This window comes from Monodelphis domestica, chromosome X, assembly GCF_027887165.1.
Source record: "Monodelphis domestica isolate mMonDom1 chromosome X, mMonDom1.pri, whole genome shotgun sequence".
Lineage (NCBI taxonomy): Eukaryota > Metazoa > Chordata > Mammalia > Didelphimorphia > Didelphidae > Monodelphis > Monodelphis domestica.
Window position 1 is genome coordinate 29,221,394 of NC_077235.1, and position 24,886 is coordinate 29,246,279.

Below are 24,886 nucleotides of genomic sequence, written 5' to 3' on the forward strand. Positions count from 1 at the left end.
ATGGGAGGGTAGAGGTAGAAAGAGTGGAGAAAGGAGATAGAAAAGAGATAAGCCAGAAGGGAGAAAGAAAGAGAGAATAGAGGCAGAGAGAGAGGACAAAGGAGATAGAGAAGAGGCAAGCCAGGAGAAGGGAGAGACAGAGATAAAAAAGAGAGCAAAGGAAGAGAGAGGAGAAAGGAGATGGAGAAAAAGACTAGAAGTGAGAGAGATAAAAAGGAGTGTGGAGGGGTCAAGAGAGATGAGACAGAGATAAAGAAGAGTGGAGGCAGAGATAGAGGAAAGACATGTTGAAGAAATGAGAAGGGAAAGACAGATAAAGATGAAACAGTAAAGGTAGACATAATGGAGAAAGGAGAGAGAGAAGAGACCAGAAAGGAGACAGAGAGGGAGTAGAGGAAGAGAGAAGAGAAAGGAGATAGAGAAGAGACACAGACAGAGTGGAGGAAGAGAGAGAGAGGATAAAGGACATGTTGAAGAGATGAGAGGGGAAAGACAGATAAAGATGAGACAGTAGAGGCAGTGACACAGGAGAAGAGGAGATAAAGCAAAGACAAGCCAGGAGAAGGTAGACAACAGTTTTTCAACTGCAACTGCTGAGCTAATGTCAAGGACAGGGTGAGCAGTGAAACCAAGACATTGTTCTCCTTGGAATCATTCTCTACCAAAGAATCCATGAAATGGAGCTAACTTCATTTGTTCTTAGGTTCCTGACACCCTAACACTAGGAGGGGAGGGAGGGGGGTCTCTTTTACTTGTCTACAGTAAGAAAACTACTGCCATTATTTGACTGAAGAGGTCCCTATTTCTGCCACAGTTCACATTTGTCACGGCCTAAGGCAAGTGAAGCAGGCTGTGGAGTCCTGCTTTGCCCAGCTGCCCAAATGAGCCATTGCTGGTTGGCTATATAGGTTCTCTTTCTAGATCTGCCCTGGCCCAGTTAGAACCTCTCCTCATCCCTCCTGCCACTCCCCATGCTGGTTATGGAAGAAATGATCTTTCTATCTGGGTTACTTTAAAGGATTTGTGAACGTGAAAAAATATTTAAAAATTAAAATAATAAAGGATTTGTGGATCTTCCCTTTGAAGTTGACCTAGCTATTCTCAGCTGTCCTCACCACCCACTTACATTTAACCGGAATTGGTTCTCCTGGTATTTCCAGCCTCATTTGACTTCCTTACTGTTCTCCTTCCTCCTTCCAGCCTTACCAACTCAGTCCTATTCATCATAGATTATGTCATCACTCAGAGTTCTCATCTCAAGTCCAATCTCTTATATCTTATCTGATTCTATAATTCTTCACAAATGAGCATTTTTAACTCTATACATTGACACTAGACACACAAGATGACTCCTGTCTATAGTCAAAAGTGAATAATCATCTTATTCCAAGATGAGACTGTGAAGAATCCAGAAACAATTGGAAAACCTAAGTAATCCAAACAACAGGGATCAGTGAAGCCCTTCCCCTGGAAGCCAGAACCTTGGGACCAATGGGCCAGGTGTTTGTGAGCAACTTGTGTTTATAGATCCCATCCAAGTGCAGGGCCCAAGGTAAAATTGTGAATCTTTAGTGCTTCTTCTTTTCTTGTTCTTCTCAAGTGAAAGCTAGTGTGGTAATTTGTAGGAAGGGACTGGAATTTTATAGTCGCTGTAGACATTAGGATCCGAGATTTAAGGGTGGAGAGACCTTATAGGTCATTTTACAGATGTAGAAACTAAGTCCCAGGGAAGTTAAGTCATGTAAGTAGTTGTAGCAGAATAAGAGTCCTAACTACCAAATGTGATGCTCCTTCCACTATCACCAATAGGACTTTGGAGAGGAGAGCGAGCCCAGGGAGAAGATGAGTCTAGAATATGTGAAGCCCCAAAGCTGAAGCAACTGGTGGCCAACAGATAGAGATGCACACACTGACAGATGAACCTCTTCGCAGATGTTTCATTTAAGGAGACTGGAGATGTCCTTAATGGGCATTGCATGCTCTGGAATTTGCCAGGCCCATTCCACACCTTTGGGAGCCCCAGGCCAATCAATGTTTTATGGTGAGTTCCAGGTTCGGGGATCCAGATGGCTGCCCAGGAATGACTGAAAAAGCTAGGTAGTTTGCCATTTTCTCCTTCACTCTCAGCTCAGCACACTAATTTGTTTGTGAAGAGATGATCAAAGACAAATTCATGAGAGTGGAAATGGCCTCAAAGCCTCATTCACATTAACTGTAGAACCTTTATGGGCCAAGCCACTATAAGCTACTTCTATCTGATTTCCATCTCCTTACATTCTGGCCTCTTTATGCCATTTCTCTTTCTTCATTAGGGCAGATGTCCTACAGTTTGGAAAAAGGAACCACCTCTCCTGTTAAGTAGTGAGCTCAGGGCTAGCATGGACCCTGCCCCTTCCCAGGAATGGCTGTGATGGGACAAGGGCATTTATTCCTGGACTCCATGGTCTATGCTGATCGAACATATAGGAACACAGCAAGCTGTCTGTCCAATAAATACCATTCCATTACTGACCCAGGAGGTTACAGAGTCTCAGTGCTTCCAATCTTGCCTTCTCATTTTCCCCTAATAAGGACTTTCAGAGGAGAGACGACTGTTAGGAGATAAAATAATAACCAAGATAACTAAGTTGATCTCAAAGAATTTAAGGTAGAACAACAAAAACATGGCTTAAATTGTTACAGGCAAGTTACTACAAGAGTTCCAAAATGGGAATAATCAGTGGATGTACTTTAGCAGTCAACAAAAGCTTAGGAGAAAAGTAGAACTCGAGGTGGACCTTTGGCAAGTATTCAGGAAATATATAAGGACTTTAAGGCCCTCGGCATGTTGATTTCTACTCACCTGTCCAACCTTATGTTTTTCCCCCCATCGTGAACTCTACATTCAAGTCAGACTGATCAACTGCTCCCTCAACTCAAAACTCCATTTCCTCCTTTCATGAATTTGCCCCATGCCTGGGCTGCCTTCCAACCTCATTATACCTTTCAGAGTATAGCTTCCTTCACGTCTTGCAGATGAAAAGCTGCCTTCTCTGGGGAGTGTCCTTGATCTTTTCTGATGGTCGTACTCTCTCTCCCATTTAAGGCTCTTGTACTGAGCTTATTTGCACACATATACTCTCTCTAGTAGAAGTTCTCTGAGGGCAGTCCTATTTGGAGTTTTCATCTTCAGAATCTCTCCCAGTGCTTGACATAGAGTAGGTGCTTTTAATAAGGGCTTAATAAAAAAACATGCATGCCTTACAATTGCCAGAGATTGAGTGACTTGTCCATAGTTGCAAAGCTGCTAAATGTTAGAGGCAGACCTTGATCCCAGCTCTCCCTGACTCCAAAGCCATCCCTCTATTGAAAAGGAATAAAAATCAGACAGAGAAGCCAGACACAAAAAAGACCATGTAACTAAGGAAAAAATGACCCTGCTGTCCATGGAGCTAACATTTTATCTAGAAAAATAACATAAATAACATCCATTTAAGTGTAGATGCAAAAAAGGCCAGGGAGATACAAATGGTGAAAACCGTTTGAAATGCAGATGACTTCAGTCTGAAAGAATGGTACTGGTGTTGACTGATGGAGATGAGGACACTGCTCCAACACCTGGCCATAAAATTGTTATCAGCTTTTGGAGCATGTTAGATTAGAGGTAGAGAGATGAGTAGTAGAGAGATGAGAGGTAGAGAAGTGACAGCAAAGGCCATGCCAAAGTGAACTGAAGGCAAAAGAAGGGGTATTTGGTGGAGAGAAATGTGTCTCTTAACTATCCCCTCATCACCATTTTGATGAGCCAATGCCAAAACATCTTGACTAGATACCAATCTGGAATAGCACTTACTTGCTATACAAAACAAATCAGCTCTGCCTTTAAAGAAGTTACAATCATTTATGGAGTCTGACTCTGCTTTGTATTCTCTGGGACCAAGCAAAACAAGTCTGACAGAAGTTTCTCTGATATTTACTATACTCAGTTACCCTTTGTGAATTTTTTTATGCTGAGCAAGACTAGAGTTTTGATGGAAGGCTTTCCCACAATCACTACATTCATAGGGTTTCTCACCAGTATGAATTCTCCAATGTTTAGTAAGATCTGAGCGCCCCCTGAAGGCTTTTCCACACTTAGTACATGAATAAGACTTCTCCCCAGTGTGAACACTCTGATGGTCGTTGAGGCCTGAACGCCACCTGAAGGCTTTCCCACAGCTTTCACATATATAGGGCTTTGCTCCACTATGAATCCTGTGATGTCTAATAAGACCTGACCTCACCCGAAAAGCTCTCCCACATTCTTTGCATTCATAGGGCTTCTCCCCACTATGGATTCTCTGATGCTGATTAAGGCCTGAGCTTCCTGAGAAGGTTTTCCCACATTCTTTGCATTCATAGGGCTTCTCTCCACTATGAATCCTATAGTGCTGACTAAGGCCTGAGCTCCGTATGAAGGCTTTCCCACATTCTTTGCACTCATAGGGTTTTACTCCACTATGAATCCTGTGATGATGAATTAGATCTGCTCTTCCTCTAAACTTTTTTCCACATTCATTACACTCATAAGGTCTCTCACCTGTATGAACTCTCTGATGCTCAGTAAGGGCAGAACTCCCTCTGAAAGCTTTCCCACATTCGTTACATTCAAAGGGCTTTTCCCCAGTATGAATTCTTTGATGTTTAGCTAGTACAGAATTCTGATTAAAGGTTTTCCCACATTCTTTGCATTCATAGGGCCTCTCTCCACTATGAATTCTTTGGTGTCTAATAAGGTGTGAGTTCCCTCCAAAGATTTTCCCGCACTCATTACACTTGTATAGCTTGCTCTTACACCGTTTGAAATCAAAGCTTGAACGCCAACTGCCAGCTGCCCCACCCATAGAGGGTTTCTTTTCTTTATCAGTTAGCTGATATCTTAAAGACACTGCGTTTTGTTTGTGACTGTAGTTACGAGAATAACATTGCTGAGCTCTTTCTTCTGAAAGATTTCTTGGGTGTGGAACCATCTTAAAGTTCAGATCCAGGATTCCTTTGCATTCATGGCCTCTCTTCTCTGAAGCAGCATTGCTGGGCAAAAGAGTCACATGCCAGAAATATTTCTCCTCAGTAGATTTTCTTAATGTGTTGCCTGCTGTGCTTCCTTGCTGTAGTTCTAACCTGCCTTCACAGTCAGAACTTCCTTGAAACTCTGGAACCTGGACAATAGCCCCCGAGACTCCTGCTGATAACATCCTCTGTGATCCTATATCTTCATTAATTTCCTGTTTTGGATAACAGTCCTTAGTTTTAGTCTTTGCCCCATCATCTGAAATGACAAAGAGAAAATAATAGCTATTCCCTAGAATATATCACTTCTTGTTTCCACAATACTGTCTATACGCAGTTTTTAGATCAAGGGGATCAGGGACTCTTTTCTTTGTGGGTTTTTCCCCCTCTTCAAGGTACAAGTCTTAACTGGACTCAGCTAAAGGATGATACCAGGTAAGAAGAGTCCTCAGATAGCAAAGCTTTTAAATGTGAAAGATCTGAGGAAAAGGATTTCTCCTTGGTGAGGAGGTGAGGTTAATTTGAGTTCAATTCCTTTTGTTAGTGTAGTCACTCTACTCTTAGTCATTAGTCTAGAACTGTGATAACACTGGGAGGGGAAGTGTCTCCACCAATGTTGAGCACCAATGCATTCATGCCTTAACACTGGGACACAGAGAAATTAAGTGACTTGTCCATGGTGTTAAGAGGCAGGCCTTCATTCTAGGTCTCTTGACTCCAAAGCCAGCCCTCTACCCAGGATGCCATCCCACCCTCAGTATTTATTTTTTGAGTGATGAAATGGAGACACTACTGCGAAAAATAAAGAATCCATCTCACCGAGCATGATAAAAAACTTTGCACAGTGAGAAGACATAAGCTGTGTGACCCTGGGCAAGTTCCTTAGCCATGTTTGCCTCAGTTTCCTCATCTATAAAATGAGCTGGAGAAGGAAATGGCAAACCACTCTGCCAAGAAAACCCCAAATGGTTTTCCACTGAAAAATGACTGAATGGTAACAACAAGAGAAGACATATGGTGCAGCAGAGCTCCAGGGACAAATTCCAATCCAAAGTCCAAATGCTGTGTTACCAAGAACCAGTCATTTGCCTCACATTACTCATTTGGAAAATGGAGATAATAATATTTGCAGCATTTCCCTTGAGGTTGTTATAGACAAGTATTTTGTAAACATTAAGGTGTTATATAGTTGATATTATTTTTATCCATTTGAAAGGGTTTTTTTTGAAGAAAGTTAAAGCAGGGGACAATTTCTTAGTGTGGATATTAGGATGAACCCTGTACCTTACAAAATGTTTATTGAGCTTAATAGCCTCTCCTGCATTCTCCCCCTTCTCTCTATTCATATAACACCACTCGAGTCCAAGCCCAAATCTCTTCTGTATTATAATAAAACCCTAAGCCTTCAACTCTAATCCTGAATTGGTTTCTCTTTATCCAGAGATCCCTCTCCAATCCATCCTCCATTGAACTGCCAATATTATATTCCTAGAGCTCAGGTATGTAGATCACCCTAGTGCAAATATTAATAATAAGGAAATGGGTCTTGATCAATTAAACCCAGTGGAATTGTGTCAGATACAGGAGGGGGTGGAGGGAGCAGAGGGAAGAAACATGAGTCTTTTAACCATGGAAAAATTATTCTAAATCATCTAATTAAATAAAATTAAAAAAAATAAAGCACAGGTGTGATCACATCACTCTCTCTTGTTCAAGAAGCTCCAGTGGCTCCCTACTGCCTGGATAATAAACAGCAAACTAATCTGTCCAACATTTTAAAGCCCTTTCTAAAGTGGCTCCAAACTTCTCTTTCCAGATACTTTACCCATTCCACCTCACCCCCCAAGTATTCCATGTCAGTTGAACTATAATCTTTTACTAAGCACTATGGGACACAAGTATAAGCATGTGGATGGAAAGACTGAAACAATCCATAATAGTTTATATTCCAGCCAAACTGGCCTCCAAGCTATTATTCCTTTGGATATTGTTAGATTATGAATTGAGCTTTTAAAAAGTATGTGATAAAAATAAATATTTGAAAACTCAAATATTTAATGGAGTATAACATCAGTCACACAAACGTGGTTTCAGAAAATGAGCAGGACTCATAGGATATATTTTGTTTTTAAAAATAGCTATAAGTTTATTATAATAATAGTGAGTTTTCATTCAAAATTTTTTGGCTATACTCATAAAAATTATGAAAATGTATAGAGTGGTTTAAATATGTAACTTTTTAATTCATTTATATTTATTATTTAAATATTACTATTTAGCAACAATATCATTAAAATAATTATATATTTCTAAATTATATAATAATTAAATATTTGTATTTACATAATTATGAGTCAATTATGGATATATGTGGTTAATTTATTAGTAAAAGATAAATGAAATTTAACTGTTAGGAAATATGAGGAAATCGTATTCTTTACATTATGGTTAGTGAAATTTTGGTATTTGAGATAAAAAATCTTGGGACTGTAATTTACTATTGTTTTGATTACAAGGATGTCAGAATTTTCACAAAATCAATAGTAGAAAATGGTATGTTTTGCAATCTGAGAAATGTTACTGGTGGATGGCTGTGCCTAGGAAGTTGAGAGGATGATCTTGGCTTGGCCTAAGGTAGGAGCCTCTTGACTCAGTTTCCCCATTGTACTATTTTATAAATAGGACATGTTCCCACCTGGTTAATCCTGAGCCTTGCTTTTGATACCCTGTGCCTACATGATTGAAAGCCATATATAATTCATGCCTGGAATCAGACAGAGATAAGGGAGTTTTCATTTCCTCTGTTAAGACATTGTTATAACTCTGTCCAGAAAATTCCTATAATCAGAGTAGGTGAGGAGTAGAAGCTTTCTAAGTACAATATTGAATCTATTAATTAATGGCTGATACTGGAACATCTCTGAGTTACCGTAATAGGATGATACTATGAAAAAACATACAATTTTAATCTACATTGGTGGTCAAATTATAATGGAGGGATATCTTCCTAAAAGGGAATAAGACAAGGATGTACAACGTTTCTAATTAAATGGAGTAGTACATTTTGAGAAAGCAACAAGATTAGACTGTTTGAAGAATTATACATATGTATAAATGTATCTAGGAAGGAAATTCAGGCTCTGATTATGTTTTAGTAATATGTTTTCAAAACTGGATTAAGAATTTTACATATACAATTGTCTTGATAATTGTAAAGAAAGTGAAATTATTGTATAAAACTTTGTTCCTGGCAGATCTGAATCTAGGAACCTCTATGAGTGATTTGGAACCAGTGAAGCAGAGCCTTCTGAGCTGTTCCTGAAAATGAATCCAGAATGTCCAAGAGAAGGGACCTGAGACATCTGGGACACAAAACATGGTGACTAAATGGACCCTGGGAGAGGATTATTAGGATACAAGGAGACTTGATGGTAGCTAATATTGATGACCATTATTCTATTGGCTACCTTGGTGTCGCCCTTCTCAAAGTTAGTCCTTTGTAAGCACTCTAAGTAGTTTGATCTGTAACCTAACTATTAGGTAACTGATTAAGGATATATGGAAAAGCATGATAGACATGGCTTATAGATAAGTGATTCATGGGGGAGTGGGCACCCTGCCCCTCAAATAAAAAGGGGGAAAATTGAGATTTGGATAGCAAACGACTAATTGTGGGAATTGAGTGAACCACACTGACTCCATCTTGCTACTCAGTTCTGCAGCCAGCTCATTTTCTTTTCTCTTCAATCATGGGCCCAGTCCAAATTCTGTCTTGTGATGAAGGTTTATTCAGTTATGGGAACTGGGAAAAACCTTACTGCATCGTTTGAACTCAGTCCCGTGTGGCTGGGAAACTGGACCACATATACCTTCTGTTTAGACCCTGCCCCAAGAACCTAGGTTATAGTAACCAGAAACAGATCCTCAGACTGAGACTCTTGGCAAGTTCCTTAACCATTGAGTGCCCTTCACTTAGTGCCTCTTCTCAATAGTGAGGACCTCGTGGTATCCTGCCTAGACCAGCTATTTAGTGATGAAATTGCTGGTAGCATAGAAGTTAAAGGGATCATGAGGGGGGTTGAAGGGAGAGGAGGCAAATCCTCAGGAAAAAGGGCAAAGGCCAAACTAGTTCCATGGAAGTGTAAAACGGATGGGTGACATGGGCACACCCTTGGGCACCTGGGTCAGGCACAAATTGGGACCCAGAGGCATTTGTGCTTCGTTTCAAACAGGACCAACTGGCACGGTCTCTTTGTGAGGACAAAAAGGGAAATCAAGGACCTCTAAGTAAGTAGATGGGTTGCTCTTCCAGAGCAGCAGAGTACTGCTATCTACATTTCAGCAGGGAGAGATGGATCCTGTCTCTCGCCATTCTAAAAACAGAATAAAAGCCTGCTTCTTCCAGAGCTTGCCCCAACCTAGGTTCATCCACACATTCTCATAATCCTGTTTCTCCTGTCTTCACTGGTTTCTGATCAGTCTCTCCCTTCCTCCCTCCAAACTTTCCCTGATCTTCTATGGAAGGCCAACACTTAGGAATTCACATCCACAAATCTGTTCCATTACACAAGACACTGCTCGGCAAAAAGGGCTATACGGACAGACACGCTGTGGAAGGGGCCTGCTTTTCACAAGAGCTCACCAATCACCATAGGCAAGCTATTTGCCATTTACCACCCCACTAAACCTGTGACTTCTTTCCCTGCCTCTCACTTTACTCACCCAGGCTGTGGCGGCGGCGGCGGCGGTGCTGTTGCTTTTTCTTTTTCTTTTTCTTTTTCTTTTTCTTCCGAGGTCTCTGCAGAGCTGGGCTCCATGCTGTTTCCTCTTGTTCCAGATGCACAATCATTGCTGGCTTGTCATGAGGAGTTCCTGTTCAGAGGGAAGCAAACAGGACAGCTTGGTTTATGTGAAGGATACAGAGCTGCCATCCCAGAGATCAGTGCCGGCCCAGAATGCTCCCAGGCTGGGAGACTGCCCGGGGGTGGTGGTGGTTCTAACAGGAAATTCCAGGGGGTTCAAGAGCTGAGGGAAAAGAGGTGGCATTTCCCTGTCCTAGAAGCTAAGCAAGCACTCCACTGGAGAAATCTGAAGGCAAAGATGTTCAACTCCTGAAAGAGAAGGCTCTTATGGCCCTTTATCAAAGAACAAGCCTCCAGGCCATTTCTCTGGACTCTGGTCAAGCTTTTTACAAACAATCAAATAGTCCTCAATTCAAAGGGCACAGATATGGAGCTAGAAGGAAGTCTTCATTTTACAGAGAAGGAAACTGAGGCACAGAGACATTAAGTGACTTGCCAAAGGTCAAACGGGCCTAAGTGGCAGGATATGAACCCAAGCCCTTTGATTCTGAAGCTGGTGCTCTTTCTGCCATACTCTGCTACCTCCTGGTTAGGATTTCATGCTAATGGTTTCTTCTCCTCAACAGCTAACTCATCAAATTGCTGCTTGCCACTATTTTGCCTTATACTCCCCAACTACTGAGATGTCTGTTTCCAAGAACTATGATAATATTCATATCTCAGTAGCTGGAGAAGTTTTCTGTAGTCCCCTGAGTAACAGAAATATCTCTGCCATCTCATTTAACCAACCACGGCCCTAGAATCCCTAGACACTGGAAAACTGAGCTATCTATGATCTGAATGAGAAGTGGGACATTTTCTTTATGAAATGGAAAGCTGAACAAATTGTGGTATATGTTGTACTATAAGGAATAAGCAGGATGATTTCATAAAAAGCTAGAAAGAGCTACATGAACTGATATAGTGCAAAATAAGCAGAATTGGGAGGACACTCTACACAGTAATGGCAATATCATGAGATGATCAACTGTGAAAATTTGGCTACTCTCATCAGTGCAATGACTTGGGACAATTTTGAAGGACTTATGACAAAGAATACTATCCATCTCCAGAGAAAGAACTGTTGGAGTTAGATGCAGAACAAAGCAAACTATCTTTCCCATCAGTGTACTTATGGTTTTATTTTGGGGTTTTGATTTTGTATGGGTTTGCTCTTACAACAGTTATCAATATGGAAGTGTTTTGCATGATAATACATGTATGGCCCAGATCAAACTTCTTACCATCTCCCAGTCAGGGAGGAAAGCTTGGGTCTTATGATTCTGGAAAATTATTACATGTAATCAGGAAAATAAAAAACTCTGAATTTAAAAATTGGAAAGCTGAAGATTTATCTTTAGTATTTCAACCTCCATGATCTTTGTGGGATCTGCCACCTCCTACAAGCTGTTCTGAGACTAAAGGCCTCTGCAGTGCCTAGCTAGCTGGGGAAGTTCCAACTTAAGTCCCAGAGCAATCACAGCAATGCCAGACTGTCTCCAGCCCTCCTTAAGTCATCAGAGTACCTAGGTTCTATGCATGGCCTATGGTTCTTCCCCTGACCCCTGTGGTATAGTTTATGGGAAAAAATCACCCTTTTCAAATTCAGTTACCACTAAACTTGGGAAATCACATGCACAGAAAAATCTCTTTGCTTTTGAAATGGAGCAAACACAGTGGAAAGACTGATAATTAGCAGTCAAAGACCTTGAATGCAGATTAAGGCCTTGCCATTTTGGGCAAACCTCATAACCTTGCTAAGACTCAGTATCCTCAAATATGTAATAAAGGAGTTGAGACTCAAAGACCTCAAAATCCTTTTAGTTCTAAACCCAGAGGATCCCTATTGTCTTGAGGAGAAAATATAAACTCTTCTGTTTAGCTTTCAAGCATCAATCACCCTTTCCATCTTTGTTGGACATGATCCCCATGCCCATACTTTATGATACAGATGAATTGGCCTTCTCTCCATTCCTTCCTTAGCTATCTTTGGGCCTTTGTACCGACCATCCTCCACCTGGACATACACTCCCTCCTGTCTGCCCCCCCCAAAAATCACCCACTTCCTTGAGTCAAAGCTCAGGCACCTTGCCTTCTATATGAAGACAACTGCCAGTGCCCTCCCTCCCACTCTCCCTGGGATGTCCTTCCTTTGTAGTTATTTAACACTTACTTTGCCAGAATTCACATCTGTACTCATCTATTCCTTATGAGTAGGAACTGGTTCAGCCTTTGTATCCTAGCATGGAGTTGGTGTTCAAGAAAGCCCTTGCCACTTGAGAAATCTTTACATGATCTTCTGACAATGAACATATCACAGGAATTACATGTTACTTTTGGACTAGATTTAAGATTTAGGTTATAAAAATTAAAATAAATTCTTTAATAGAATAAAATATCATTTGAGAAAAATCACTTAGGAAATTATTTCTCCAAAATTGGAGCATGTGCTCAACAATGCTCTTATTAAAAAGGGGTGGGGTGCTGCCACAGAGTTTGGAAAGCATTGACATAAGGAAAAACTTAAATTGGCAGCAATGAGAGCTACAGTGCAGAAGTGGTCATAGCTTTCCAATCACTGAGGGAGGCTGAGGTGCTTTCTGATTCTGAGGTTCTGGGACCATGCATTATATACAGCATTGGTGAGAATGAAAGAGAGGAAAGTCATTTCCACAAGGCATCTATCTGCTCCCTTCCTTTTCTTTCATTTGTTCTGAACTCCATTTTGAGCCTCAAGGTTTCAAGTCTCTAGTTTTAATCTATTAGCAAAAATGTTTCCTGGAGAATTCTAAGAATTCTTTCACATGTTTTTCTCAGAGTTCACCTTTCCAAACTCGAGAGACATGCATTTTGAGGCCTTACTGATCATTTTAAAAATGTTTCTTTACAGATTTCATTTTTTCTTTTTAAATTACTTTTATCAATTAACAAGCACTTCTTTCCCTCTCATCTCTTGCACCACTCCACCTGCATTAAAAAATAAACCCTTCTAACAAATAAGTATAGTCCAGTGAGACAAATTTCCACTGTTGTCCCTAACCAAAAATATGTCTCATCCTGCACCTTGAGTCCATCAGCTCTCCATCAAAAGATAAGTGGATGCCATCATTATGAGTTTCCTAGAATCATGGTTAATCACACTGCAATGATCAGAGTACTTAAGTCTTTCAAAATTGCAAACTTTTCCAAAACTGTTGTTAAAGTATAAATTATTCTACTGTTTGGCTTGCTTCACTCTGTAGCAGTTCATAGAAATCTTTCCAGATTTCCTTGAAACGATCTCTTAATCTTTTTCCACAACAAGACCAATATGGAAATATGTTTTTCATGACTGCACATGTATAACCTAGTTCAAAATGCTTACCATCTCAGAGAATAGGGGGAAGGGAAGGAAGGACAGAAGAGAATTTAGAACTCATAATTGTGGAAAATAAGTATTAAAGTTATTATAGATAATTGGAACAATTATATAAATAAAAACTATGTAACATTTCTTACAAGACAATACTATCTCATTCCATTTATATACCATAACTTGTTCAGCCATTCCCCAGCTGATGGGTAATTCCTTAGTTTCTAGGTCCTTGCGACCAGAAAAAAAAGCTGTTTCAAACAACATTTTCCTCTTTCTTTCATGTCCCTCCAGGATTTGTCACTTTCTTTTTTTATCAACTCTGCCAAACTGATGATTGTGAGGCTAGCAACTCCAAGGTGCTTTAATTTGCATTTCTTTCTTAGTGGTTTGGAACACTTTTTGGCATAGCTATAGACAATGTAAGCTTCTTCCCTTGAGAACTGCCTGTTACTTTGACCAATTATTTATCAACTGAGGAATTGGTAAAATTATTCAAATAGCTTTAGCCTTAATATTGTCTTTGTCACCAAACAAGTAACCTAGAATACCTTTTTTAAGTATTGGTCACCAAACCTCAAGAAAGAAATAACCATGCTAGAGAATGGTGAGAAGTGGGCAACACGAAAGATCAGAGTTGAATTCAGAATCATGGCAGCAATTAATCTTGGCTCTGGAGAGAACAGAGTAACACATTTCCTTCTTCTCAACAATGTGGAGAGAGTATAGAGTTGGGGGAAAGGAAGAGAGAATGCTGGAGCCTCTCTCAGATATTCGTGGTTGATTTTTCTTAACTCTTTTTAAAGCTACAATGGAAGATTCAATTGGGGCCAGGAAGAGAATGGGGGATGTTGGGGTGGGAGGTGAGTTGTATATGGGAAATAACCTATACGAAAGATAAAAGTCATCAATAATTTTTATTTATCAGGGATAAAGGCCCCATTTTCAAGCTACATAAGAAATCACTTAAAATGTATTAGCTTAAAAATGGCCTTTCTAGCTAGTATAGAGAATGATTTGGAACTATGGCCAAAAAATCATTAAACTGTACATACCATCGGACCCATCTATACCACTACTGAGTCTGCACTCTAAGGAGATAAGACAAGAGTAAACAAAGTCCTATGTGTAGGAAAGTAGGGCAGATTTTTTCATGGCAACGTCCTGGAAACTCAATGGGCTCCCAATCAACTGGGAAATGGCTAAACAAATGATGCTCTATAAAAGTAAAGGGATACTATTACTTAGCACAGTGCCTGGTACCTGGTGGGTCCTTAACACAAATGCTTATTTGATCTACTTCAGTGCTACAAGAAATGACTGAAGAGATAGTTTCAAAGAAACCTGGGAAGGCTTCTATGAAATGATGTACAGGCAAATGAAAAGAACAAGAAGAACAATTTAGATAATATCAACATTTTTGAAAACTTAAGAGCTCTGTTTAATACAATGACCAATCATGATTTCAGAAGACTCATGATGAAGCCTGATGCCCACCTCCGAACAGAAAGGTAAGGAAAAAATTGGTAGCACACTGGACACACATTTTTGGCTAATGGCCAACATGGGAATTTATTTTGTTTTACTGTACGTATCGCTTACAAGGGATTTATTTTTCTTTCTTTTTAAAAAAAAGAAATATGGATAAGGAGGTGAGAGAAAAAAGGCCCCACTTGGTCATAAAAATAATTTTTAATAACATGAAATTTTAATTGTAATTCTCCAACAATTTCATTTAACTTTTATGATTTTTACCAAAAAAATTCCACAGGAAAAATTGCTTTGTAAAGTTTTTTATTGTTAAAGGCACATCTCTAACCTTTTAAGATGAATAAGTGAGAGCAGCTGCCAGACTATGACACTGTCAAACTACTGGATAACACAATGTACAGAAATGCTAGCTTGGAGTCAGGAAGGCTCCAGTTTAGATCATGGCTTAGATAATGACTAGTTGTGTGAGACGCTGTGCCAGTCATTTAATCTGTCAGCCTCAGTTTCCAAATCTGTAAAATGAAAAATAATAGCATTTGCCTCTCAGGGCTCTAGATAATTGTGAAGTGCTTTACAAACATCCAAGCACTATCTAAACGTTGCTAGTACTATTAGTTGCCATCATTAACAAATGAAACCAAGGACAGGTTAAGGGGAAGGCTAGGAGGCAGAAAATGGAGCACAATCGCATGCTTACCCACTGAGAGAACATTCTCATAGGTCTCCAGCATCACCTGCCTGTACAGTCTCTTCTGAGTGGAGTCCATTAGTTCCCATTCCTTCTTCGAGAGATATATTGCCACATCCTCAAACCTCACAGGACCCTAAAACAAAAGGTTGTCGGCTTAATGAGTGTAGCAGGATGACAGGAAGAGTTGATTTGCACCACAGACTGGAGAAGTGCTACAAGCTCAGTAGTGACTGTGAAGGTTCAGAATGCAATAGAACTGAGAGTAGAGAATTTGGGAAACCTGTTTAGGTGGCCTCTCAGTCAGGTCTCATAACTCAGATACAGAATTTTGTCAGATTTATAGGAATATGAGTCATTCCCCATTGAAAAATGGTCACATAAAGTTTCTGGATGAAGAAATCAAAGCCATACAAAGTCATAAGAAAAAAAAATGCTCTAAATCATTACAGATTAGAGAAGTTCAAATCAAAACAACTCTGAGATAACAGTCCCTACCTATCAAATTGGCTGAAATTATAAAAAGGCAAAATGATAAATGCTGGAGGTAATGTGGAAAAAATGGTGACACTAATACCATGTTGGTGAAATTGTGACTTGATCTAACTATTCTGGAGAGCAATTTGGAATTCTGCCCAGAGAATTCTAAAACTCTGTATACTCTTAGACCCAGCAATACCACGACAGGATGTTTCCCAAGGAGATCAGATAAAGAGGCAAAGAACCTATATGTTACAAAATATTTAAAGCACACAAAAGTTGTGGCATATGATTGTGATGGAATATTACTGTGCTATAAAACAATAAGCCAGGTTAATCTAATTTTTTGTATTTATTTTTTCCAATATTTAATTTTCTCAATTACATGTAATAACAATTTTCAACAGACATTTTCCAAAGTTATGAGACTCAAATTGTGTCCCCCTACTCCATTACCCCCCCCCCAGAGACAGTAAGCAATTTGATCTGGGTCACACGTGTATTATTGTGTAAAACATACTTCCACATTGGTCATTGTTATAAGCAAATAATAATATAAAACCAAACTCCAAAATAAAAACACAAAGAAACTAAAGTGAAAAATAGTATGATTTGATATGCATTTTTACTCCAACAGTTTTCTCTGGAGATGGGTAGCATTCTTTGTCATAAGTTCCTCAGAATTGCCCTGAATCATTATATTGCTGTTAGTAGCAAAGTCTATCACATTCGACTGTTCCAGTACAATGTTCTCCTGATTTTGTTTTTCACTCTGCATCAGTTCATATAGATCTTTCCAGCTTTTTCTGAAATCCTCCTCCTCATTTCTTATAGTACATTACTGTCATAAACCATAATTTGTTGAGCCATTGCCTAAATGGATTTTTTCTCAATTTCCAATTTTTTGCCACCACAAAAAGAGCTATAAATACTTTTGTAGTCCTTTCCCTTTCTTTTGATATCCTTGGGAAACAGACCCAGTAGTGGTATTTTTGTACTAGTAAGACCTTTCCCCCTTTTTATGATCTGTTTGGGATATTATAGCATCAAAGTGTATGCAGTTTTATAGCCCTTTGGGTATAGTTCCAAATTGCCCTCCAGAATGGTTGAATCAGTTTACAACTCCATCAATAATGTGTCCCAATTTTGTCACATCCTCTCCAACATTTGTCATTTTCCTTTACTGTCACATAGGCCAATATGAGAGGTGTAAGGTGATACTTCAGCTTTGCTTTAATTTGCATTTCTCCAATTAGAGTGATTTAGAACATTTTTTCATATGATTACTGATAGCTTTGATTTCTTCATCCAAAAACTGCTTGTTCATATCCTTTGAGCATTTGTCAATTGGGGAAAAGCTTGTATTGTTATAAATTTGACTCTCTTTCTATATTAGAGAAATGAGACCTTTCTCAGAGAAATTTGCCGTAAGATATTTTCCCTCAGTTTGTCATTTCCCTTCTAATCTTGATTACATTGATTTTGTTTATACCAAAACTTTTAAATTTAAAATCATGAAAATTATTCATTTCACATCTCATGTTTTTATATCTCGTTTGGTCATAAATTCTTCCATTCTCCATAGAGCTGACAAGTAAACTATTCTATACTCCCCTAATTTGCTTATGGTATTATCCTTCATGTCTAAATCACACACTCATTTTGACCTCATCTTGATATAGGGTGTGCAATATATATATATATATATAATTTCTGCCGAAATGTTTTACCAATGAATTCTTATCCCAGAAGATCAGAGAGGTTAATTTTTTTTTAATTTGGAAAGGCATACAAGCAATTATGAAGAGCAAAAAGAGTAGAACCAAGAGAAAAATCCATGCAGATACAGAACTAGCATTTATGCTTCCAAAGAAAAGCCTGGTAGACATAATTCATGTGCATATTCTTATACACCAGAGGAACTGACAGCTAAGAAGCTAGTCCTGCTACTTACAGCCTCAGGAGGTGACCTCAGGCAAACCAATGACCTCCTCATACCCATCTCTCTATTACCAAATGGGACTAGGAAAATGTCAAATAATTGCTCTGAAAATGGGAAAAGACAGATTTTAAACTAAGGCTTTTTTCATATTATTAGGTAAACGCTTGGGAGAAAGCAAACAGACTGGAGGGAAGAAGCCAGGATTCCAGGACACAGAGCAGTAATTCTTAGGGAAAGGGATGTGACCACATTTAATCAACAGAGATGAGGATCTTCCTCAGGAAGGACAAAGTCAACTCTAACTCACCTGAGACCTGACCCTCAGGTCTGCAGCTGCCATCAGTTCTTCTTCCTTGTTTCCTCTGAGAGAGGAGGAGAGAAGCAACCTTAGCAAGAGAGGCCAAGAGAAGAATAAGTCATGAGAGAGTTCATCCTCCAGCTTCCCCAGCTGGATCTCCCCTTTCTCAGCCACAGGTGATTCAGGAGGAACCTGCCCACAGCTCCTCCCCACAAGCCAATTAGGTACAGAAGTGGGAAAGTGGAGATTGCGGGACTTTGGGGTTAATCAAGCTTGACTGGGTCAATTCTCCACATGTGATTCCCCTTCCGATCCCCTCAAATTCCCCATTTTATTTAGGGACCCCTAAGCTTGGTGTAGCCAGCAACATCTCTTCCCAAATTTCTTCAACAAAAATGGACATCCTAGCTCACCCCCTAGGCCCACCACCCCAAAAGCCCTGAGGGTCTGGGTTCAAAAGACTAATCCTTGAGAAAGCTCTATAGTAGATCTCAGGAACCAAATACTCCTGTAATCATACTGACTTGGGCGGGTATCGAGGAGAGGGGAGAGGGGCTGATCACGCAGCAGAGGAGTCAAGCGTGGGGCTTGTTAGCTGCCTGCGGCGTACCACACTACCAAGTGCCGCCTAAACATTATAAAATATAATTGGGAATAGTTGACAAAAATAAATGAAAATAAAATAAAATATGGATAACAAATTTAAAACTAAGTCCATATGTAGGAGCCCAGGTATCGTCATTTAAGGCTTAGGGATCCTTGTTTCTCTTTTAATTTTATGCCACTGCCTTGGGAGATCCAGGCACACCTTTTGCTTAGAGTGGGAACAGGTGTAGCTTGTAGTAATGCAAATAGCAGCGGTTTGGTATTAGAGGGACTAAATGCGAATCCCACTTACACTCTGGTTCTTTCTCTCTCCCCGCCTTTCTGCCCTCCGCGATAAAAGGGGGGGGGGAGGGGAGGGGAAGGGGGAATGGAGAAAGGAGACTTGCCTGGATGGTATATTAGGCTCTTTCCTTCCAGTTCTAAACCCTGGGGTCTTAGAAGGTTGGTCCCGATCCAGAAGGGCCCTATAGCAGAGTGGAAGCTGCTTCCGTCCAATAACCCTCTAGTAGAACTTGTCCTCCATTTCACAGAAGAGCAAACTGAGGAGAGGCGGGAGAGGCAGAGTAAGACTCTTCAGAGGGGCTCGAGAAGGATAAGAGAAAAAGTCGGAAAGGAGGGGAAAAGAAAGGGAGAAGAAAGAGCAGGACGAAAAAGAAGCAGTAGTAGCGTTACTAACCCGATACTCCACCCTCGGAAGAGAAGAAGAAGCGGAGAGAAGGGGCGGAACCTGTGTGCAGCGTCGGCGTCGTAGGAGCGGAGCAGAGGAGCCTCGTGCGACGCATAGGCAATGCCTGTGCTACGCATACGCAGTGCCAAGGGTTAAGATCTCATATGGCTTTAGGTGGGGACACAAGGGCGGGGCCTCGCACCAAATAGGGGGGAATCACAGGGGCGGAGCCTCGGTCAAAGTAGGGCGTCCTCGTGCGACACAGGGACCTGCCTCGTGCAAGGACGGGGCGATGGAAGAGGCGGGGCCTAGTGTGGTGCAGAGGAGGGACCTAGCGCGAGGCAGGGCTAGGACTCTGGAGCTACCCGTGATGAAGGGGCGGGACTCAGGGGAGGAGCCTGCGTGAGAGGCAGAGGCGGGGTTCAAGGGCCGAGCGGGATTCTGCTCTCTGGCTCGCCCCTGGAGCTGAGAACTCCCTGGGTCCTTCCTCCGCCCAAACCACCCGCCGCGAGCTGATTCCCACTCCCTCCTGGCAGCTAAAGCCCCAAGTGTGCCCTACCGGAGTGGCCACGGAGACCCAGAAAGGTATACAAGCAGATCCCGCCCATTCTAGTCAGTGAGGCAGACCAGGATTGCTCTAATTTCATTTGCGATCTTGCCCTTTCCTGCCAGCTGCCCATCGGCAGGTCCCCGTTTGTCCTGCTCTCCAGCTCCGCCAGTGACCAGCCGGTCGCCAAATGCCCCCTTTCCCCATCCTCTTGCCATTTCCCAGCTCGGTGCCTAAGGGTACAGACTAAATAAACCCGGGGAGTCCGGCCTCCCGATTCAGAGCTTGGGGTCGGGGGCTGAGGCAGGCGGATCTCCCACTCCCAAGAAATAGAGCAGGAGTCCCCAAACCTGCAAATGGCGTCTAGAGTTGGCCGGACCCAGGGGCGGGTACTGGCGTGCCAGGGTGCCCAGTGCCCATTACAGCACGGAGGGAGGGGGAGAGGGAGGAGTCCCCAAAGCAGAGGGTACACAATGACTGGCTACAAGTTTGGTGATTTGGCGGCTCGGGATGCAGAGCAAAGTTGCGGACACTTTTCCCCTTTGGTGCCTTCGGGTTTCTACGCGGGGGGGTTTGCTGTTATCTGAGGATTCTCTTACCACAAGGACCAGGATGGAAGTGGCTTGGGATGCTAACGCATGTATGATCCAGATCAAACTGCTGACCACCACGGCCTGGAGGAGGGAGGGAAGGACAGAGGGAGACAGTGTGGATCTGAAAGCGGCAGAAAACGGATGTGGAGAGTCGTTCTTACATGGAGTTGGGACAATAAACTATCTTTGGGAAAAACTCCAATCCCCAGAGCCCTTCTTTCCCACAGGCCTAGGAAGTCCAGGTGCCGGACAGCAGCCCAGACTTTGGGATAACAAAATAGGCTGCCTTAATTTGGAATTATATACAAAGGGCTTGAAAAGACTGTCTGCCCTTTGATCCAGGCATACCACTGCTGGGTTTGTACCCTAAAGAGATAAAAATGAAAAATGTAAAAAAATATTCATAGCCGTGCTTTGTGGTAACAAAATATTGGAAAATTAGGAGGTATCCATTGGTTGGGAAATGGCTGAACAAATTGTGGTATATGATGGTGATGGAAGACTACTGTACAATAAGGAAAGATAAGACTGCTTAATTTCCACAAGAGCTGGTAAGACCGCCAGGAACTGATGTGGAATAAAATGAGCAAAACCAGGAGAACTGCTCACAGAGACTGACACATTCAATCCCAAGGGGTTTATGAGAAAGAATGCTATCCACATGGAGAGAAAGAACTGTGAGAGTAGAAATTCAGAAGGAAAACATATGATTTATGACTTGTTTGTATGGATATTGGATGTGGGGTTTGGGTTTTTAAAACATTATTACAAAAATGAATAATATGGAAATAGGTATCAAGTTATATGTAACCCAGTGGAATTGCTTGTCAGTTCTGGGATAGGGTAGGGAAAAGGGGGAAGGAAAGAACATGAATCATATAACCATGGAAAATACTTAAAAGAATTTTTAAACTGTCTCCAGAGGAAGAGGGTATATTGACCTTTTATCCATGAAGTTTTCCGTTATCTCAGAATCTTCCTGCTTTGGAAAGCAGCTGTTTGAAGAATGGATAAGAAAAAGGAGAAGGAGGCTAGAAGACAAGCCAGTACAACTTAGTCCAGGTATTGTTGTGGAAGCAGCACTTGTGGAAAGGACAAGATAGATTGGGAGGGGGCAGCTGGATATCTCAGTGGATTGAGAGCCAGGCCTAGAGACGGGAGGTCCTAGGTTCATATCTGGCCTCAGACACTCCCCAAGCTGTGTGACCCTGGGCAAGTCACTTGACCCCCATTGCCTAGCCCTTACCACTCTTCTGCCTTGGAGCCAATACACAGTATTGCCTCCAAGACGGAAGGTAAGGGTTTTAAAAAAAAAAGATAGATTTGGAAAATATTGAGGTAAAATCTAAAGAACATGGCAAGTGACTAGATGTATGGGATTGAGGTTGAGTGATTTCAAGTCTGTGTGAGTGGGAAGAACAACAGAAAAAGATAGATGGATGGCCTGGGATCTTCCTCTAAAATGGAAGAACTTGTCAATGGAAGAAAGGTGCTATGGGGTATAGGAATATTTTAGGGTGGAAAGGCCACAGAGGCTGATGGAACTTCCCTTCTCCTGTATATGTAAAGTGCAGATTTGGACTAAATGATCCCACATGTCTCATCTAATTCTACAAGCTTACCTAATAGTAAGATGGTTGTGGTAAAGGACTGTGTATACCTACGTGCCATAAAGACATGGAAAAAGGAAAGTGGGGAGCACAGATGATCTTTGGGGGAAAGATAAATTCAATTTGGAGAAATGCTGAGTTTAAGCATGCAGCTGGAGAATGTGGAACCAGAGTTCAGGAAGAGAAAGGAAATGGATAGATAAAGAGACAGGATAGATAAAGATATATAGATAGGATAGATGGATGGATGGATAGATAGATGGATAGATAGATAGATAGATAGATAGCCTGATTGATTTTAGTGGATGAGAATGGAGAGAAAGAAGAAAAATGAACCAGAGATGCCCTTAACTTTTAGGAGCTGGGATGGGTTCACTAGGAATATGTCATAAGAGATTAAATTCATTATTTTCTTTGGAAATAAATACTACACCAGAAAAGATAGTAAAATGCCTAGCATATCTTGATTTAAGCCAGGCATTCAACATTCACAAATTCCCTTATATCCTTATAGATGAGATGGAAATAGTAAAATATGGTCTAAAATTAATATGAGCCATAGCAAATGTTTTCATTAATGGGTTTAAGTCAACTAGAGGGAGGTCTTGCCACATAGATCTGTTTTCAACTGTCCTGTTCCAGTGTAAGACTGACTTGGATGTGTATTGGTTCCAAAGTAATATAGTTATTAAATGTAAGAGCACAAAGCCAGGAAGAACAGCTATAAAACATTAGGTGATAAAATACTGACAAGAAATTATGAAAAGTTGAAATAAAAAATTATGTAAGAAAAATGAACCCCAAATAATAATATTTAATTTAATAGTGATTAGCATCACTTAAGGGGCTTGATATAGTGAACAGAGAATTCGGCTCAAAAGTCAAGAGGATCAGGGTTCAAGCCTCTGACACAAATTGACTGTGTGGCCTTTGGCAAGTCTCTTATGTTCTCAGTGCCCCAGGCAACTTTCTAAGATTATAAACTACAGACCAGCTCTAGGTCCACACTGGCAGAGTGAATCTTCTCACCCAGGGGGTCCAAATTTTTGGTCAAAACCTTCACTAACCGCCCCCCCCCACACACACACACACCCTACCTGCAAAAAATCATCTACGTTTCCTCAAGATGGGGAAAGATCTTGCTTATCAGTGGTTACATATGAAAGGAACCTAAAGGCTTTACTGGACTGAAGCTCAACAATGTGATGTGGATGCCAGAAAAGAAAAGCTTATTTAATATACTGAAATGATTTTTTAAAGCTTATTTTATAAATGGAAATAATTTTTTTGAAATGATTTTTTAAACACTTACCTTCTGTCTTAGTACTAGTTCTAAGTAAGAAGAGTGGCAAGGGCTAGGCAATCATAGCTAGGAAGTTTCTGAGGTCATATTTGAACCCAGGACCTACCATTTCCAGGCCTGGCTCTCTATCCACTGAGCCACATAGCTGCCCCCATGAGGAGTTTTAAATGATGAGTTAAGAAGACAGTATTCTATTCTAGCAGCAATCAACATACAGCTTGTGCTTAGGAGTGACATGGTCAGACCTGAGTCTTAAAGGAGAGATAGAGAGAAGAAAAGAAATAGACAGATAGAGAAGAGACACAGATAAGGAGGAAGACAAAAGGGGAGGGAGGAGAGAGAGAGAGAGAGAGAGAGAGAGAGAGAGAGAGAGAGAGAGAGAGAGAGAGAGAGAGAGAGAGAGAGGTGTAAGGTTCTCTCCATCTCTTTCCTCTTTCCTTCACCTCCCCATCTCTCTCAATCTTCTCTTTGTCTAAAGAATATGGAGAATAGAGAAAAGAGAAAGGTAGGAAGAGTGGGGAGAAAGAGAAAGAGGAAAAGGGGGGAGAAGAGAGAGAAGGAGGGCCTTCTAGTGTTGCTTTCTGTCTTTAGCTCTCCTTTGTCATATTGCTCTCCTCTAGACGAAGGGAGAAAGGAGAGGACAGGAGGGGAGAGAAGACAGAGAAGAGATAGCAGAAACTGAGAGGAAAAAGGAGAAACTGGGAGAAGACAGAATGGAGGGAGACAGAGAGGAGAAGAAAATGGGATACAGAGAGAAGGAAGAGAGATAGGAGAAAGGGAAAAGAGATGAAATGAGAGACGGAAAGCTGGAAAAAAGCAAAGAGAGGCAAAAGAATAAAAGGGAGAGGAGAGCTAGAGAGAGGAAGTGATAAGAGTGACAAATAGAGAGGAGAAAGAAAGAGAAGAGGGAAAAGGAGGAGTAAAAAGGATACAGAGGAGAATGAGAGGCAGAGGGCAGGAGGGAGAGAGAGAGGAGAGTGAAGACAAAGAAAATAAAAAAGATAGAATAAAATAGAGAAAAAGGGAAGGAGAGGAGAAAGGAAAGAGACAGGAGACAAGAAAATAGAAACAGAAGAAAAATAAGACACACAGAGGAAATGAGAATAAGCAAAAGAAGGAGATGAGAAGAGATAGAGAAAAGAAGACAAAGGAGAAAAAGAAACAGGAAGAAGAGAGGAGAAGTGAAAAGAGACAGAGAAGAGAAAGGAGAAACAGAGATAAAAGAATAAGGAGACACAGAAAATAGAAAGGAGAGGGGGGAAAGGAAAGAAGAGAGAGTAAAAGGAGACAGAGAGAAGAGAAACACAGAAGAGAAAGGAAAAGGAGAGAAATGGATATAGAGAGAAGAGAGTAGGAAGGTGGATGAATAAATGCATAGATAAGTTGAAGGATAGATGCATGGATGAGTAGGTAGAAGGAGAGGTATTTAGAAAGAAGAAA

The 24,886-nt window shown here is 41.0% G+C and overlaps 1 protein-coding gene across 1 annotated transcript; it reads right to left on the reverse strand.

Moving 5' to 3' along the window:
- Positions 1 to 23,752, reverse strand: LOC100618281 (zinc finger protein 383-like). The gene is made up of 5 exons (XM_056808841.1): positions 19,403 to 23,752; positions 18,130 to 19,265; positions 15,410 to 15,536; positions 9,751 to 9,900; positions 1 to 5,287 (listed from the first exon to the last, which is right to left on the reverse strand). The coding sequence occupies exons 2-5, from the start codon at positions 18,160 to 18,162 to the stop codon at positions 3,966 to 3,968; spliced, it is 1,632 nt and encodes a 543-aa protein (XP_056664819.1). The 5' UTR covers positions 18,163 to 19,265; positions 19,403 to 23,752; the 3' UTR covers positions 1 to 3,965.
- Positions 23,753 to 24,886: the final 1,134 nt, after the last annotated feature.

Excerpts from the sequence above, each read along its gene's own strand:
- LOC100618281 (XM_056808841.1), bottom strand. The coding sequence starts at position 18,162 with ATGGCAGCTGCAGACCTGAGGGTCAGGTCTCAG. Across the intron at positions 15,537-18,129 it reads ACCTGAGGGTCAGGTCTCAG|GGTCCTGTGAGGTTTGAGGA; the intron begins GTGAGTTAGAGT and ends CTTTTGTTTTAG. Across the intron at positions 5,288-9,750 it reads CCGCCGCCGCCACAGCCTGG|ATGATGGGGCAAAGACTAAA; the intron begins GTGAGTAAAGTG and ends TTGTCATTTCAG.